This window comes from Neovison vison, chromosome 5 (genome assembly GCF_020171115.1).
Source record: "Neovison vison isolate M4711 chromosome 5, ASM_NN_V1, whole genome shotgun sequence".
NCBI lineage: Eukaryota > Metazoa > Chordata > Mammalia > Carnivora > Mustelidae > Neogale > Neogale vison.
The window spans coordinates 84,108,899-84,128,638 of record NC_058095.1 but is presented as its reverse complement, the minus strand read 5'-3'; the positions used below and the strand labels follow the sequence as shown (position 1 = coordinate 84,128,638).

The following is a 19,740-nucleotide window of genomic DNA, read 5'->3' as shown; positions in this document are numbered from 1 at the left end:
ATAAGCAGTTAAGTCTAGAGTAATACACGTAAGGTGGTATGATAAAGTTAAGAACAGAGGCTGGAAAAGTGTGTACTTGCCTGCAGAAGATTTTGTACTCCAAAAGATCAAGCTTGAGTTAACCGTGGGAGGTCCTGAAGAATGATGCATGAAGGATACCTGGTCAGATGTGCCCAACATTTTGGCAGCAGAATAAAGGATAGATTTTATGAGAAAGAAGCCTATTCAGATATTCCAGATAAGAAATGATGAGAGCCTTGAACTGGTGTAGTGGCAATAAGGATTTTGAAATAGAGTTTTCAAGACGTATTTAGGAGATGACATTGTAGGGCTTAGTGATTAAGGAATGAGTTGGAATGTGTGAAGACCCAAGTTTCTGAATTATGTCCAGTCACATTGTGTACCCCATAGCTAAACTCCAGTAAGTCATTTTAACCTCTCTAGAACAGTTTTTCTCCACGAAATTTTTTTAAATGTCTCTTCTTATATACTTGAAAAATATTACTATCTTAACATTTCTTTAAGTTTTAAAATAAATATCATGATTTAGAACCAAGCAAAGCCATTATCATCAACTATACTTGTTCATACTAATACACTACTCCCCCTTCATTTTAGGATTCCCTAACCTAGTTAATTTTTACAGTTGTGCTAACTTTAATTTTCTTTAAAGGGATAATTTTATTTAACATTCTTACTTTAAAAAAATTTTTACTAGCATTTCTGTAAATAATGAACTCAGTGAAATTTGTCATGCCATCATGCAGTTAAAAAAGATCCAATTAACAAATGCTTTAAATGCAGTTTTTTAAGAACTTGTCTCTTGGACAGAGCAAAGTTCTCCTAAAGTTAAAATTATTATTATACTAGCTAGAATGGAGAATCATAAAATGTCTTTAAAATTTTGCATGTCAAATTGAAAGCTGACAAACAAAAGCCTTATCACCTGGAAGCCTGGGGAAATGAGTTCTTCTCACAATGTCCCTTTGAAGATAGTGGCTCACATACCATATTCAATAGAAAGTGACACTTAATTTGGCAGACCCCAGTTTTAGGAACCCGAGAGAATAATACTGCCCTGATAACAAGAGGCACACAACTGAGGTTGGGGCAGGGTGGAATTTACTTTGTCAAAATGTCATACGCAGCCTAAGTCAGAAGCCAGGGTGAAGCCGGGGCAAGGGGGATTTTGAGGAAAATGACAGGATTGATGTTTGTATTTCTCGCTATTTTAATTTTTCTAACACTTGTAGTTCTCCGAGTGATTTTTTTTAATTCGTTTATTATATAAGACATTCATTCCAGACTCTAAATAAACATAAGTGAACCTGAAAAAAAAATTTTTTGCATGTCATAAAGTAACAGAAAATAACCTCTGTGTATGTACAACGTTTCTAAAAAGTTTTCACCAACATACTGACCATATTAATGATTAAAATTCCACAAAAATTTTTGTGGTCTTTGTTATTTGGAGCTTTGAGTCTGGTCTTTATGGGAGTGTAATATGTCCTTTTCCTTATAAAAGAGATGTTTGTCCTTGGTCTCAGCCACCTTCTTACAACTTCTCTAATAAGGGAAATTATTTTAGGAGATACGGCTTATTGTATCAGGAAAAGCAAGGAAGGTAACACAAAACTACAGCTTTTGTGGTAGCTACTTACAGTATTTGCCTACAGCTAATAACTTCTCATTTAGAGAAACAGTATTTTGAAAAACACGTATTTGTGATTTAGACAGACCTGGATTATTCAAATGCAGAACTTCACAGTTTATTAAGTGGGATTTGATGAACAAGTGGTTTAACCTGAGTCTCCAGTGCAGTCCATTTCTTCATCTCTGAGATGACAGTGCCCAATACTACTTAATAAGTTTACATATGTATATATATATGTGTTAATTTATTATGTGATTATATATAATTAAGGTATTGATTAATGCATAATTTTAATATGTTGATTTGTACATAACTTCTTACTCTAAACAAGAGTCCAACTGTAAATTGACACTTGTAAGAGAATATAAATAAGTGGCTTATCAGAAGCAGGTGAGAAGGAAGAAGAAAAGAAAAGCTATGGCAGTATCATAAAATGGAGTCAGTAATTAGGCTAGTACACAAAGTACCAATCACGAGATTCTATGCGCTTGCTGAGAAGAAACCACAAATTTGACTCTGGACTTTCTGACAGACAATATGAAAAAGCATACATGATCAGTTACACACTTCACTACATCCCTAAGTTAGCACGGATTCCACGTAAGGGGGGAGAGCGGGCATTATTCCTCATAGGGCCAGAAAGAAAGTTTCTCATGGGTTCCTATAAAAAAGACACTGTATAATAAAAGGACTTACATTCTTTTTTTTTTTTCAATTTATTTATTTTCAGAAAAACAGTATTCATTATTTTTTCACCACACCCAGTGCTCCATGCAAGCTGTGCCCTCTATAATACCCACCACCTGATACCCCAACCTCCCACCCCCCCCGCCACTTCAAACCCCTCAGATTGTTTTTCAGAGTCCATAGTCTCTCATGGTTCATCTCCCCTTCCAATTTACCCAAAAGCACATACCCTCCCCAATGTCCATAACGCTACCCCCCTTCTCCCAACCCCCCTCCCCCCCAGCAACCCACAGTTTGTTTTGTGATATTAAGAGTCACTTATGGTTTGTCTCCCTCCCTATCCCATCTTGTTTCATGGATTCTTCTCCTACCCACTTAAGCCCCCATGTTGCATCACCACTTCCTCATATCAGGGAGATCATATGATAGTTGTCTTTCTCTGCTTGACTTATTTCGCTAAGCATGATACGCTCTCGTTCCATCCATGTTGTCGCAAATGGCAAGATTTCGTTTCTTTTGATGGCTGCATAGTATTCCATTGTGTATATATACCACATCTTCTTGATCCATTCATCTGTTGATGGACATCTAGGTTCTTTCCATAGTTTGGCTATTGTGGACATTGCTGCTATAAACATTCGGGTGCATGTGCCCCTTTGGATCACTACGTTTGTATCTTTAGGGTAAATTCCCAGTAGTGCAATTGCTGGGTCATAGGGCAGTTCTATTTTCAACATTTTAAGGAACCTCCATGCTGTTTTCCAGAGTGGTTGCACCAGCTTGCATTCCCACCAACAGTGTAGGAGGGTTCCCCTTTCTCCGCATCCTCGCCAGCATCTGTCATTTCCGGACTTGTTGATTTTAGCCATTCTGACTGGTGTGAGGTGATATCTCATTGTGGTTTTGATTTGTATTTCCCTGATGCCGAGTGATATGGAGCACTTTTTCATGTGTCTGTTGGCCATCTGGATGTCTTCTTTGCAGAAACGTCTGTTCATGTCCTCTGCCCATTTCTTGATTGGATTATTTGTTCTTTGGGTGTTGAGTTTGTTAAGTTCTTTATAGATTTTGGACACTAGAAGGACTTACATTCTTAATGTTATAGTAAGACCAGCAACAAACTTCAAATATCACAGGCTGCTTTTTTATAGCATCTGTCAGCAGAGAACAACTAAAATCACAGTTTTAAGCATGAAGGCATACTTCATTTCAGCTTCTAAAATTCTGCTTCTTTTTTTTTAAAACCACTTAATGCTTTAACAGGCAAGTACAAGTACTAACAATTAAATACCAAAAATCTAGAAGTTGGTACCAATATAAAAGGGAAAAAGCACTGGACTTGGGATAGAAATAGGTATAATTCCTAGTTATGCTGTTTAGCATTTATTTAGCTGTATGATCTTGGGCAAATCATGTACCTTTTTTTATTCTTCGTAAAAATTAATTTTTTCTAAGATTTTATTTATTTGACAAAGCACAAGCAAAGAGAACAAGAGAAAGAGAAGCAGGCTCTCCGCTGAGCAAGGAGCTCAGTGCAAGCTCCATCTCAGGACCCTGGGATCATGACCTCAGCCAAGGGCAACCACTTAACTAATTGAGCCACCCAGGTGCCCTGTAAAAATTTATGAAATTATACTTGTCCTGCCCATTTTAGGGAGTTGTAAGTAAATATAAAAGTAAATTTAAAAATTATAAATTATAACAATTTTGCAATCTAATAAAGGAAAAGAGTAGATCTCTAATTCAAGCATATTTCTCTCTTCTTAATCTTTATTCTGTTCTTTCTATTCTTATTTATGTTAATATTCTGTCCCCCCACATAAGTCTGAGGTTGATCTGAGAATTAAATAACATATTAAAGTACACACAATGTGTAACACACAGTAGCACTCAGAATATGTGCCCAACTCTTTTTACTTAAATTATTTTGAGTTTCTAGGAGCTTTGTTTCCCAGCTCCCAGATCTCTCTCCTTTGGGAATTCGTTTTCTCTGGCTTTTTTCTCTGTTTGCATTTCCCCAGCTCTCTTGGTCAAGACACTTATTCAGCTTAGAGTTTCCTCAGTCTCTTTTCCTGAAGGCTCTTTAATCCAACTTCTAAAGAAAGAAATGAGAACTAAAATAAAATTATAGCATGTTCCTCTTTTTCCCCAAGGACTGACTTCTTTAAAATTCAGAGAGAAGGATTCTTTTCATTTAGAAGAGAAAACTACACACCACTTGCATTTTTCATCACAAGTGGCAAGGTTGTTTCCACCTTCATTACCAATTTTGTATTTGAAAATTCAGTAGTAATTGAGAAGTTGTATCAGTTTCCTTAGCCTTAAAAAGTCTTCTGGAAATATACTAGTAATGTAATTAAACCAACAAATACAAAGTTACAAAGCAACTATTAATATATATACATAGATAGATAGATATAGCTATATCTATATCTATATAGATAGATAGATAGATAGATATATTTGATACGTCAAATTAAAAAAAGGAAAGACTGTAAGGGGAAAAAGCGTTTATTTGGTATCTTGGGAATCACAGTTCAGAAGACAGAAATTAAGGCAGCAACCCAGGTTGTGCTTTAAAGACATAGAGGAGCTTGAGATTTTAAAGGCAAAGGAGGAATTTTAGGCACATTACATAAGTTGTTTTTTTATGATTGGTACTGGCAGGGTTTTAGTGAGACTTTTCTGTACATGATCGGTTGCTAAGATTAGTGTTAGGCAGAAAGTCCATTTGAGTCCATTCTTGCATACAGCAGATGTTCATCCAGGATGTTTGCAGTTTGGCAACAATCCCAAGTTTAGCGTTTTTCTGAGATTGCATAGGCCCTACTTCTTCAGTGTCCTCCTGACTCCATTTTAAGTGACTCTTTTAGCAAGGCTTACTCCATTTTGTTGTTTTTTTTATCAATAGGAAAAGGTATTGATGTCAAATTTAACCAATCAATATTCCAGATTTTGTTTCATGAATTATTTAAATTCTTAAATTATAAATTTAAATTCTTCATACAGAAGAACTTAGAAGTTTCTGGGACAGAAACATTCCAAAGTAACTTTACACTAAGGAAAAAGCAGTTATTTAAAAATCTGTTTTGGAGCACCTGGGTGGCTCAGTGGGTTAAGGCCTCTGCCTTCGGTTCAGGTCATGATCCCAGGGTCTTGGGATCGAGCCCCGAGTCGGGCTCTCTGCTCTGCAGGGAGTCTGCTTCCTCCTCTCTCGCTCTGCCAGCCTCTCTGCCTACTTGTGATCTCTGTATGTCAAATAAATAAATAAACATCTTTTTTTTAAATAAAATAAAAATCTGTTTTACAGTCCAATAAAACAATAATTTTGTTTAAATCTCTGGATCAAATTTTACTTTACAAAATATTGATGTTTTTAATCTAAGTCTATGGTCCAAAATTCTGATTATGGACTGACAATATACAGAATACCTGGTACGAGATAGGTCCATTATGTCATACTGCCAATACACAGTGAATTTAAGTTAGAAAAAAATACTCAGAATTTTTTTTTAAAGATTTTATTTATTTATTTGACAGACAGAGATCACAAGTAGGCAGAGAGGCAGACAGAGAGAGAGAGGAGGAAGCAGGCTCCCTGCTGAGCAGAGAGCCCCATGTGGGACTCGATCCCAGGACCCTGAGATCATGACCTGAGCCGAAGACAGCGGCTTAACCCACTGAGCCACCCAGGCGCCCCTCAGAATTTTTTTAAGTTTATTGTCATTCCACAGAATAATTTAACTGACATTATGTAGAGAGACTACTGCTCTGTTCAGATACTTCATGTTTTTAATTTCTCAGGAAATGAACCCATATTTGCATAATATTGGAGAGAATTATCAAGCCAGTATTAATGTGAACCCAATGATTACTAATAGGTAATACGTCCGAACTCAAGAGAAGACATGGCAGATTCAGGAACTAAAAGTTCATTGTGACTTAACCAGCAATGTGAGAGATGAAGGTGGGAAGGTCAACACGAGCACAGTTGTGAAGGCTTTTGTGCCATGCCAAGAACAAGAGTGTTGTGAAGGCCTTGAAGCAGGGGAGTAGGGTGATCATCAGATCCAGCAGATTGGCTAAGGAACTCAAACAAAAGGCAAGGAGATCTGGTACAGACTGTTGCATTAATAGAGAAGAAAGAATAATAATTAGACCAACGTGGTGGCAGCGAGAAACAGAAGGAAAGTGGAGGAATCCGAGGGATTACTTCGGAAAAGGGACTTAATAGTATTGGTGACTGGATGAAGAGTAAATGAGGAGAAATCTAAGCTACTGCCTGGTTTCTGAGTGGAGCCAATGACACATGTGATACCTATTCACTGAACTAGAGGACACAAGAATAAGTTTAAGAAAAAAGAATTATGGATGTAGGGTGGATGTGGTCAGTGGGAGCAGAAGGCAGACTGCAGTGGGTTGAGAAGTGAGTGAGGGGTGAGTGGTGAAAGAAATACAGGTAATTCTTTGAAGGAGACTAATTAGAGCAAAGGAAGAGAGGGGGCAGTAGAGGGAAGGGAATGTAAGAAAGGTTTCCCCCCACATGTTGACGTGATTTGAAGAAGGAAAGACAATGCAGGAGTGAATGGAGTCGCCAGAGGAGCAAGGCCCCAGAGAAGGAAGAAATAGAGGAATATAGGTGGAATTAAGAGCACAGGTAGCCATCAAGAGGAAAAGGGACTCCTTCTTTCACTAGGACCGAAAAGAGATTGGGGGTGGGAAGAATGGGAATGCCTGCTGTTACATTCCTAGAGTGATAGCAAGAAAATGAGAGAATTTCCTAAGCAGTGACCTCTAATTTCTCTGAAAAGTTAGGGCAAGTCATCTGCGGAGGACAAATAGAAAGCCAGTGGGATAGATTGTAGAGAATGTAAACAAATTGAAATAGCCACCATGTGAAATAAAAAAGAGAGCTTCCTGGCCTCGCAGCAGGGTGTTGGCAGGGCTGAGGATCCAGTTACAGGTGTAGACCATTAATTTCTGCTGTTGTCACTGTAAGCAATTGTTGTATGATTTTCTTCAGGCCGCCCTTGAAGAAGTCCTTCAACAACCCCAGGGAGCTGAAGCAATAGTAGCTAATTCTCGATACTCAGTCTGGGCTTGAGTGAGGATGAAAAGGAAGGGTGGTCACCTGCATCCTCAATGCCATCTCTACATGCCTGATACTTGTCTGAATATTTCATATATATTATTTCATCTATCCTTAGTCTTCCCTTTTTACAGCTGGAATTTGATGAGATTAATAAGGGACTTGGTCCAGAGTTAAATATCTTAGAAATTCAAACCCAGGTTTCTCTTAAAAGGTTTAAATGGTCACAAAGTTTCTGAAAGAATTAGTCCCACAGTTCCCTGGTAGGTGGTTAGGTACAGTGGATGCGCTTTCAAGGAACTAGCACTAGACCAGGTGACCAGAGGGATAGAAGACACATTAGATAGATATTACCACATGTCAAGTGAAACTTAACCAGTTAATGAGAGAGTATCTGGATAGATTTGTGGTTTGGGTTATTGATTTTTGTGTCAGTTCGGTTGGTTTTTTACAATTCGTCAAAAGACTGAAATAGCTCTTAGACATTTAAATAAAAACTAAAGTATAATTTAAGCTCTGTCTGCTGGAATTTCAGTGTTTACTCATTGTTAGGAAATCAAGAGGTCATTTAATTGTGAAAAACCCATTCCTTTCCAGGATATATATATATATCTCGGGGGGGAAAAAATGCTCCTCAGGTAGCTATTGGTAGCCCTTACTGATTCTGCTTCACTACCTCTATGTTTTTCGAGTGTCTCTTTTCCTTTTTTCTTTCCTTTCTCTTTAGGGTCTTTTCTTCTACATTTCTTTTCCTACTGTGTATGTTTCCCCCATTGGCTTTCAGAGCCACACATCTTGGGAGCTTTTGTCTGCAGTGTGGGTGCCAGAGGTTGGGGTGCCTGATGTAGAATAGGACCGTTACTCCTCAGGGATACCCGGCTTATTTGTGAGATCCCTCCTTACTGGTTCTCCTGGGGTGGGGTTTTTACAGAGACTACAGTGTGGCCCTTTTATCCTTTGTTGTTGGGAGCTCATCCGCTAGTTTTCAAATCATTTTCGCTGGAAATTGATTGGTATGTAACTGGAGACAGTGTGTGTATGTACCATGTTCCTAAGGTACTTTAATTCTAAAATTCCAATTAGTTGAAGATGTTCTAAATTCATGAGGAGTTTTTATAAATTCAAAGATGTCTATAAGCTGTGGTGTGCTAATAAATATGTTTAACAATCTGCTCTCAGGAAGAACAGCCTGATTAGTTGCATTTGCCAATGAGTAATGTAAATACTCTACCAAGCCAATTTCAAGCTGCTGTACATGAAACAGAGGTGGGAAAACATGTGTGCAATGGATTCTCAGAGCTGGTAGAAGCCAGCTCCAGCACCCTGTGACCAAAAAAAAAAAAAATTTTTTTTTTAAAGATAAGGAAAAGCAGATTTTTTTCCCATTGTTCCCAGTTAATCCACTAATTTATAAACTATTTAATTTGTTCAGGATGTATCTGGTGACTCAATTTACAACAAATTCTTCAATTGATATATTTATGTCCAGTAATCATGTTCCAGGATTTTCAAGTCATAACAAGATCTATAATTTTAGAGTTAGGAAAGATGGTTTTCCAAAAATATACTTGTGTTCTTCAGAAGTAGTATAATTAGTAAGATGAAAGTAGCTTAAACCAGACCATGTATAGTTTAACAGCAGTTAAATTTATAATATTTCAACTTCAGGACCTGAAGAAAAAGAAAAAGGAAAGGAATGAGTTAGTAATATGTTTATATCGTATTTTCTACTTTCCTAAATTTACTGTACATTCATTTGCAAGGAAAGCATTTTTTTAACAATCCTATGAAGTTGAATTTTCTCAGTACACAGTATAATAAAACTCAGTAATACTAAGAAAGGACAAGGCATATCAGTAAAAGGTTTCATCGATCTATCAGCCCAAATTGGAAATGCTTCATATTTTAGATAAACCTCTGCCTTGACTCAGAAAGACACATGGCATTGATAAATCTGTGTACCTAGTACATTCAGAAGATGTTGTAGGGAACAGATTGTTACCTATCACACAGATAGAAGCCTAAAATCAAACTCCCCCTTCATGCTTTTAAGATTTATGAGATAAATGTAGAGCTGAAAGCAAGTAGTTTTGAACAGTGGCAGTTTTTCCTCCCACTGAACTGCAATAGACCGATTTTTCACCCCATGTATATAATTCCATTGAATTTTGACATGACAGATTTTTAACATGTAGAGAGGTGAACAAAGCTATCTGCAACATGTTAAAACACGGGGAGATAATAAGACTTTTCATATGATTTAGGTTATAAATAAATCATATGCAGCATATCTGAGTTCTTGTTCAAAGGTTTTTTTAATCTGATATCCTTTATCAGGGCGTTTTCTCGGCAAGCTGTTGGTGACAGTTTGATCAGAGTGACGTGTTTTTATTTTTAAAAGAATGCTGAGTCATTTATTCATATGTTACTATCCAAATGATTATAAATATTTTTAGGTAAATCTAAGCTTTTGATGCAAATTCGTTGACTACATTAATCAACTTTGGTATCTGAAAAATATTAGGAGCTATTAATTATGATTAACATTCTAAAAATAGTAGCACAACTGAATGTTAAGTTTCTCTGATTATGGGTAATTTTTCTGTGTTGGGAAAAAAATGTTATAGATGCATCAAAGCAACATTTTACATAATTTTATAAATCTTTATCAGAATGTAGGTTGCCAAGTATAATTTGCATAGACAAATTGAGTATAAGGAGTGACAGATTGAGGCAAGTACTGGACTTAATCAGCTTCTCTGCATCCTCCACTCCCCCACCCCTTGCACAGCACTAACACTTTGTTTGACTCAACATTTCAAGAGACCAGCCACTCCAGTAGGTAGTGCTGAAGGTGCTTTGCAGTTCTATTTAGAATATTAAGGTTGCATTCTACTAGCTCCTTCATCAATTTTGTATTTTAACATTTAGATTTATGGAGAATTTACAAACGGAGGTCCAAGAAATGGAATTCATTCAGTTTTCTAAAGGTTTGAGTTTCATGAGAAAAGAAGACTTTGCAGAGTGGCTGCTTTTTTTCACTAACACTGAAAATAAAGACATCTATTGGAAAAATGTAAGAGAGAAGTTGACAGCAGGAGAGGTTGGTATACCTTTTTATTATGCTTCTGGTAAAGAAGAAATGATGTTAGAAATATTTATGTAATTAAATAAAGTAACTTTCAAAGTAAAAACCATGTTACTCTCTATTATTTAAGTATAAAGTCAAGGTGAGAAATGTTTTATATACTATTTTCATATCAATGAATTATTGCTTAAGATAAAATCAGTACAGCAAGTATGAGAGTTTTGCACTTCCAGTGAAGTCAGGAATAAGACAAGAATGTTCACTGTCACCACTATTACTTTTACTGTTCTTGAAATCTTGGTCAGTGCAAATTAATAGAATAAAAGAGTATAAACATTTGAAAGGAGTCATAGTTGTCTTTGTTTGCGTAGATGTAATGATATAACTAGAAAACCCAAGAGATCAAATTGAAAAGCCATTAGAAACAATAAAAATTCAAGAAAGTACCTGTTACAATCCTAATATATTAGCAGTAACTGTCCTATGTACAAATTGCAAGTAATGAAGATCCCATTTATAATTATGATAGAAACATGTAACAATTAGAAATAAATTAACAACAAATAATATGAAAAAGACTTTAAAGTCTTGTTGGATATAAAAGAAAACTTACCTAATTAGAGTGATGTCTCCTATTATTGAATGGGAAGTTTTAGTATTATGAATATAGCAGTTCTCCCTTAGATTAATCTATAAATGTAATGGTTATAATAGTCAGAACAGACTAGATTTGTTGCAGTTACAAATTTACCCTGAAACCCCCATGGCTAACACAAGAAAGATTTCTTTCTCAATCATGCTACATTTCCATTGTGGGCTGATAGGAGGCTCTGCATATAGTTGCTCAGGGACCCAGACTCTCCAAGCTCTGCCATCTTGGAGCTTTACCATCAGGAAAAAACATCATCTGCAGAGGCTGTGTCAGGAAAATTAAGAAGTGAGTACATTCCAGCAATTAAATGTTTTGGCCTAGAAATGTCACACTTGGCTATTGGCCAGACTAATCACATGACCGCCACATAACTACACAGAGCAAAAAGGTCTAATCTTTCATATGTGCAGGAATCAAAAGAGAGCCAGATATTGGGGTTCCAATAAAAATGCCATTGGATTCTCACAAGTGACCTAGACAAACCATGAAAGTTTATACAAGAAGAATGCTGAGGGGACAAGAGCTATATGGGAAATCTCTGTACCTTCCTTCAGTTTTGCTGTGAACCTGAAACTGCTTTAAAAAAATTAAGTCTTTAGGGGTGCCTGAATGGCTCAGTCTTTAAGCATCTGCCTTGGGCTCGGGTCACAATCCCAAGGTCCTGGGGTCGAGCCCCGCATTGGGCTCCCTGCTCAGCGGGAAGCCTGCTTCTCCCTCTCCCACTCCCCCTGCTTGTGTTCCCTCTCTTGCTGTGTCTCCCTCTGTCAAATAAATAAATAAAAGCTTTAAAAAAAAATTAAGTCTTCAAAAAAAGAATCCTGAGATATTAATATGTATTATCAAACATTGCTAATTAAAACAGCCTGTTACTGACAATGAATTTGACTGACCTATCAACTGAATGGAATATAAAGTCCAAAAATAGACTCAAATATGCATGGAAACTTAGTATATGTAAATTCATATTGCAAATTAGTTGAGTAAACAAGAATAATAAGTTAATAGTTAATAATAGGTTAATTCACTGGTCATCTGAGGGAGAAAATGAAGATAAACCTCTTCCTTACTCATTACTCTAAAATTCCAGATGGATCTAAGAATTAAATGTTAGAGAGAAAAATGGGGTACCTGAGTGGCTCAGTTGGTTAGGCATCTGCCTTCTGCTCAGGTCATGATCTCAGGGCCCTGGGATTGAACCCCACATCAGGCTCCCTGCTCAGCAGGAGTCTGCTTGTCCCTCTTTCTCTGCCTCTCCCCACTTGCTCATGCTCTCTCTCTCTCTCTCTCAAAAATAAATAAAATCTTAGAAAAAAAGAGAGAGAAAAATGAAACTGAGTGTGTTTAGAAGAAAACTGGGAAACAATCATCTTAGAGTGGGATATACATGTCTTTCTAGGCAAAACTCAGAAACTTTCAAGGAAAATTGGTGAAATTGCTACCTAAAAGTTTAAAATTCTACTGCCTTCCCTCATTCCTCCCCCACAAAGTTATAATCCAAGTGAAAAGGAAAAAATAATAATAATAACAAAATGGTGAGAGGAGGAATATTTGCATTACATGTAATAGGCCCATTTCTTTATAATGAGATCTTAAAAATCAAGAACTTTGAGGGCACCTGGGTGGTTCAGTCATTTAAGTGTCTGACTCTTGATTTTGGCTCAGGTCATGATCTTTTGGTCATGAGATATTCCCACATTGGTCTCTGCACTGGGTATGGAACCTGCTTGGAGTTTTCTCTCTCCCTCTCCATTTGCCCCTTCCCCCTCAAAAATTTGTTTTAAAATCAAGAGCTTTGAAGGGTCTTACAAAAAAAGAACTTAAAATGGTCTCACATTTTGCCCTATTTAATATATAATAGGATCCTAAAAATCAACATGTTAATAACTGTAAAGTATCTGAGGTTTTATCTATTTGGAAATTAGCCTGTGCCATTTCATGGATGCTGACAGAAGACACATGCTTGGGTCAGAGAGAAAAAAACTTTATCATTCATAGCATAGCAATAGCTGAGCATCATGTTTATGTCTTCCTCCTCATCTCCCAAGTCCTACAGAGACCACTTTGAGGGGCCCTGTTGGATGCTGCCCATGCACATAGCCAAGAAAGCTCATCTTTAGGAATCTGAATCTTTTATAATGGGAAGTAAGCAAAACTGTCCTCTGCTTCCAAATGAGACATTGTCAATATTCAAGGCTGTTCTGGAAAGAATAGTCTAGAATAAAAAGGTGGTTGGAGCCTCCCTTTAAAAGATGTGCAGAAACATGAGAGACCCATGGAGACTTGTCTCCCAGCAATAAGTCACATAACAGCTCATTAAAAATCTGGGCAAAGGACATAAAAAAGACACAAGAAGAGAAATCCATGAGTGACTAGTTAGACCATAAAACTGAAAAGTGTTTCACATCATTCACAATTCAAGACATACAGATTCAAACATTGATGGCATACCATTTTTCACTTATTGGTGAAAGAAAAATCAGAAAGATTGCACCCAGTGATGGCTTTGAGATTATGATGCAGAGAAACAGCCCCTCTTATTTGTGTTAGTAAGGTCTATTGTTTAAAGTATAAAGCAAGTGGGCTGGGGATTGCTTGGGTGGCTCAGTTGGTTAAGCATCTGAGTCTAGATTTCAGTTCAGGTCATGATCTCAGGGTCCTGGGATCAAGCCCTGCTTCAGGCTCTGCACTCAGTGGGGAGTCTGCTGGAGGATTCTCTCCTTCTCTGTCTTTGCCCCCACTCTCTCTCTCAAATAAATAAATAAATCTTTTTTTTTTTTTTAAGTATAAAACAAGGTATAGAAATATGCAAAGAGGATGCTTCCATTGTGTAAAACAGGTGTGTGTGGGGGGGTGTTCTTTTATATAAGTAGAATATTTCTAGTAGGGCACACAAAGAATTAGTAACAATGCTTTGCCTGTGGGGAAGGGAACTGAAGGTCAAAGTAAGAAAGAAAACTTTATTTTTTATCTATAATATTGTTAGATTTTTTTTTACCATGCATATATGTTACCTCTTCAAAAACTTACTTAAAATTTTAAAAGTAAAATTCCTCAGTGAAACCTGAATACGACCACAGATAAACAGAGGACATGATCCTGAAGGTCCCTACAAAGAGAAATGTTTTCAGACAGGGAAGAACTTATTTTCAAATTAAGAATTTTCATACTTTACTTTTTCAACAGAAAAACTAGTTTTTCTAACTTATTTTTTGTTTTGTTTTTATGTGCGTAGGTTTTAAAGTCAGATGAATCAAAGTTCAAATCCCAGTGTTCCATTTAGTAGACCTTGAACAAATTACTTAATTCCTGGAAGGTTACTTACCTAAGGCTCAGAGAGGGTAAGACCATGCACATAGTAAATGGCAGAACTGAAGTTTCAACATTGGTTCCTCTAACTCCAAAACCCAGTGCTCTTACTCAGTGCTGTGTCCATTGATAAAGCAGAAAAGGAAGGAGGTGGACCACTTAACAGAATGTATCAGTTTCCTTAGGCTGCTATAACAAAATACTACAGCCTGGATGGCTTTTTAAACAACAAATTTATTTTCTCGTATTCTGGAGCCTGGAAGTCCAAGATCAAGGTGCTGGCAAGTTGGTTTTGGGTGAAGTCTCTCCTCCCAGTTTGCAGACCACTGACTTATCACTGTGTCCTCACATGGCCTATCCTCTGTGCTTATACCCAGAGTGAGAGAGCTCTGGTGTCTCTTCCTCATTTTAATGGGACACTAGTCCTTATCAGATTAAGGTCCTATCCTTATGACTTCATTTAACCTTCACTGCCTCCCTAACAACCCTGTCTCCAAATACAGTCATGTTGGGTGTTAGGGTTCAACCTATGAATTTTGAGAAGACAGAATCCAGTCTGTACCACAGGGTCACCCCAGGTCTTGCCCTGTTCCAGGAGACCTTTCACCCACTGTGCGGTCTACACAACCATTCACTGTGTGCCCATTCTCTTTAATAGACTTTCTTAGAAAGCTTTAAAAGTTCATAAGCATTATTACAGAAACAAGACTTAGGCTTATATGCTAAGATTATTTAATGTATTTACAAAATTGTAATTAAAATTCACTTTTGTTATTTTATTAGAGCATTAGTTTGGATGAGTTCAAATCATTTTGTCATTTTACAACCCACTTGGAAGACTTTGCTATTGCTATGCAAATGTTCAGTTTAGCTCATCGTCCTGTCAGATTGGGTAAGTTACATGACTTAATTTAATTTTTATCATCTATAAACAGTATCAGTCTCTTTTTCAACTAGAACATACCAATCAGGGAGCCATTTATCAATAAAAGAGTTGATTTGCCTTTTAATTCATTGTAGTTACTCTAGACTTACAACATTGACTCTCACATTTAACTATTACTTTATTTGCTTTTACTTTCCTTATTTTCCCCTAAGAAGGAAAAGGGAATATTTAAGTACCTTCTTTAAAACATCAATTAAGGGGCATCTGGGTGGCTCAGTCAGTTAAGTGTCTGCCTTCAACTCAGGTCATGATTCCAGGGTCCTGGGGATGGAGCCCTGAGTTGGGCTCCCTGCTCAGTGGAGAGCCTGCTTCTCCCTCTCTCACTCTCTGCCACTCTGCCTACTTGCTCTCTCTCTCTCTCTCTCTCTGTCAAATAAATACATAAAATCTTTAAAAATAAATAATAAATAAATAAAATTTTTAAAAATTAAAATAGCCTTCTTCTCATTCAGTTACTTTCATGACATTTCTCAGCCAAATTTGTTATTTCAGTATGTTCTTACTGGGTATTTTTGGTTTTGTTTTACTTCCCATTAATCAACTTTTAGGGTTTTGTTTTGTTTTGTTTTGTTTTTTGCTTCTCAAATAATAAAATTTAGATTAATTCCACTTAGACTGTTTCACATGTTTGATGAGTTCTTTTATGTTTTCTTTCAGCGGAGTTTAAGAGGGCCGTGAAAGTAGCAACAGGACAGGAGCTCTCCAACAATATTTTGGACACAGTCTTCAAAATCTTTGATGTGGATGGTGATGAATGTCTTAGTCATGGAGAGTTTCTCGGGGTTTTAAAAAACAGGATGCATCGAGGTTTATGGGTAAAAACTTTGAGTTTTTAAATAATTATATGTTTACATGTAATTAAATTAATGATATTTCACCTAGAATTTAGACGAACCTATAGTCTTAACTGGAGGTTTTATCATTTACAAAGAGATTGTAAGTTATGATCACAACACTGAGATATCCCCTACAGATGGGATCCAGTATTTTTCTTTGCCTTCTTTTTTTTTTTTTTTTTTTTTTTTTTTTTTTTTTTTAAATCTGAGTCTAAACAGAAACCACTATTCAGAAATCATGGGCTAGAATTTTGCTTTGGGCTCTGTAGTTAAACACACCTAAATTCGAATCCCAACTCTGTCACTTATGAACTGCCTAATCTTGCAAAGCCACTTAATTTTTCAAAGCCTCACATTCCTCATCTGTGTACAATGAGGAAAGTAACAGAATTTACCAGAAAAAAAATTTTGTGAGAATTAAGTGTAAAATACTTAGTATAGTGCCTGAGACACTTGAAGTAAATGTTAACCACTGAAATTCATATATTGGTCTGTGGGACAAATAAAGCTCAAAATTTTGTTTAAAACAGTCTGCAGGTTAAAAACAACAGTAGAAAGAGAACTAAGTAGGTAGTTAGGCCAGAAGAAAGGAAATTGAGGGAAAGAATATGGTAGGTTCATAAACAAATCTATTTATTTACAACTCAAAACACCTTTGTTTTCCTCTCACAAACATTTGTGGAAAAATGAGCAAATATAATTTCTGTTAGCAAACATGTTTTATAAGCTTTGTAGTCATACAGTACCTCATAGTTAATGATCATACCCCTGGAAATTAAACCAGCCTTTCCAGTTAACAGTTTAATATACTAAGGAACCCCTTTGCCATTTCTCAAGAGACATTAAATAGAAGACCTGTAAATCAATCAGAAAAAATACATTTTTTCTGATTTTTTATAATATATATATATAAATAAAATCTAAAGTAAACTTTTGCTTCCATTTGGCAGATTTCCTGCAAAACTATGCTCTTGTGGTGACCAGGATACAAATGTTTTCTAACCTTTACTTTCTTGTTTAACTGAGAGAAATAATACCCATACAGAACTTTTTAATTCACAGAGCACTTAGGAATTATATTATTTATTCTTAAGGGTTTGTATCAAATATATTGTTTCATTTTAACTTCAGCAAGGTTGAAAGTTTTAGGCTTTTAATTTTTATTCCACATAGCTAAATGAAGTTCACCATAAAAAGGGAAACATAAAATATTATTAAGTATTATGAAATGATTACATTTTAAACCAGTATGTGAAAGAAGATCACCCAAAGTCTTCATTATCTTCTTAAGGAGGAAGCTCCAATCAGGTATATTTAGTCAGCCTCCATTCCCTAGTTCCCCCAAGGATATTCCTACATCACATTCACTTTTTTGTCTTTTGTCCTGTTGTACTTTTGTCCTGTCCTGTCCTGTACTGTTGTTGCAGTTATTTTTTGGAGGCATGCGGGAAATAATAACAGCTCACGTGAAATCATGTTTAACCCTGAAGAGAATGATCTCTACTTTTACTTCTGGTTAACAGGTACCACAACAACAAAGTGTACAAGAATACTGGAAATGTGTGAAAAGAGAAAGCATTAAAGGAGTAAAAGAAGTCTGGAAACAAGCTGGACGAAATCTCTTTTAGAAAAAGATAATCTGGGAATCCTATTGTGCCAGATGTCAGAATTGGGAATTTGTCTAAAATACTAGGTTTTGTCTTCTTGATTTTCTTTGTAATATAAAGATGCCTTGTATTTCTGAATCAATAGTTTCTTAATAAAATTTCATTAAAGAACTTAGTAAAAGTAGATACTGGATTCTGTCAGAAGGCCTAGAATTGAGGCAATGTTTTGTACTTTGATAAGATGGAAAACCTAATTATTCACTGATTTCTTAGACACAGTAGTACAACGTGCTCTTTGGAAGGGTGTCAACTTAGTACTTACAGAAAAAAATACTTGGTACATAAAGTTAATATCAAGTCCAGGAGTCCTGATGTTCCCAGTAGGGCAAATTAAATTAAAAACTTCTCAGGTTTTCTTATCTGTGTTCTCATATCTCATAAGCTTCTTGTGTATTTTATTACAGTTAGCTGTATATTAGTTGTCTTTTGAATGTGTAAATGTCAATATCTTATGTAGAAATAAAATACTTACTCAGATACAAAAATTACACGTGTTTTTTAAAGCTTTTTTTAATAAATGTAAATTCTCTCATTAGTATTGACAACCTTGACCACCTCATTGGTGTATGTTCTTAAAAACCAGTGTAACTGGTGGGGTGCCTGACTGGCTCAATTGGTGGAGCATGCAACTCTTGATCTTGGGGTTGTGGGTTTGAGCCCCACACTAGATATAGAGATTACTTTAAAATAAAATTTTTTTAAAAAAGTAGTGGGGCACCTGGGTGGCTCACTTGGTCAAATGTCCAACTGGTGATCTCAGCTCAGGTCTTGATCTCAGGGCCATAAGTTCAAGGCCCATCTTGGGGTCCACACTGAGCTTGGAGACTACTTAAATAAATAAATAAATGCAAACAAATAAACTACTGTGATTGGGGAATCTTGATCGCAAGATCTGGGTCTCATGGGATATATTGGGTGGTGGGTAAATGTTTAAAATGGCACTAAAAATTAATTGGCATTAAATATAAAATGCTGTCAATAAAATGGCACTTTTAACACAGTAAGTGAAAATTATTTTTTTTTGAATATGCTTCTCGGGCACATGGGTGGCTCAGTGGGTTAATAAGCCTCTGCTTTGAGCTCAGGTCATGATCTCAGGGTCCTCAGATGAGTCCTGCATTGGGCTCTGTGCTCAGCAGGGAGCCTGCTTCCTCCTCTCTCTCTCTGCCTGCCTCTCTGCCTACTTGTGATCTCTGTCAAATAAATAAATAAAATCTTGGGGTGGAGTCAGGATGGCGGAGAAGTAGCAGGCTGAGACTACTTCAGGTAGCAGGAGATCGGCTAGATAGCTTATCTAAAGATTGCAAACACCTACAAATCCAACGGGACATCGAAGAGTAGAAGAACAGCAATTCTAGAAACAGAAAATCGACCACTTTCTGAAAGGTAGGACTGGCGGAGAAGTGAATCCAAAGCGACGGGAAGATAGACCCCGGGGGGAGGGGCCAGCTCCCGGCAAAGCAACTGAGCACAAAATCGGGACTTTTAGAAGTCTGTTCTGCTGAGGGACATCGCTCCAGAGGCTAAACCAGGGCGAAGCCCACGCGGAGTCAGCGTGGCCTCAGGTCCCACAGGGTCACAGAAGGATTGGGGGTGTCTGAATGTCACAGAGCTTGCAGGTGTTAGAACGGGGAAGCCGGCTACGGAGACAGAGCCGAGAAGTGAGCTCTCAGCTCGGGGTTACCTTGACCCAGTCACAGGCTCGGTGAGCTCAGAGCGCAGCCGGAGGTCAGGCAGACGGGAGTTATTGGGCGCTGTTCTCTAAGGGCGCACTGAGGAGTGGGGCCCTGGGCTCTCGGCTCCTCCGGGCCAGAG

General features: G+C 37.0%; 1 protein-coding gene across 1 annotated transcript in view; it reads left to right on the top strand.

Annotated features, from left to right (window-relative positions):
* The window catches only part of MICU2 (mitochondrial calcium uptake 2), a 180,198-nt gene extending 161,788 nt beyond the window's left edge, over positions 1 to 18,410 (top strand). Inside the window, exons 9-12 of the mRNA XM_044249410.1 lie at positions 10,362 to 10,533; positions 15,260 to 15,368; positions 16,080 to 16,237; positions 17,782 to 18,410. Coding sequence (XP_044105345.1) covers positions 10,362 to 10,533; positions 15,260 to 15,368; positions 16,080 to 16,237; positions 17,782 to 17,886 — 544 coding nt within the window. The 3' untranslated portion in view covers positions 17,887 to 18,410. The remainder of the gene's footprint in view (positions 1 to 10,361; positions 10,534 to 15,259; positions 15,369 to 16,079; positions 16,238 to 17,781) is intronic.
* Positions 18,411 to 19,740: the final 1,330 nt, after the last annotated feature.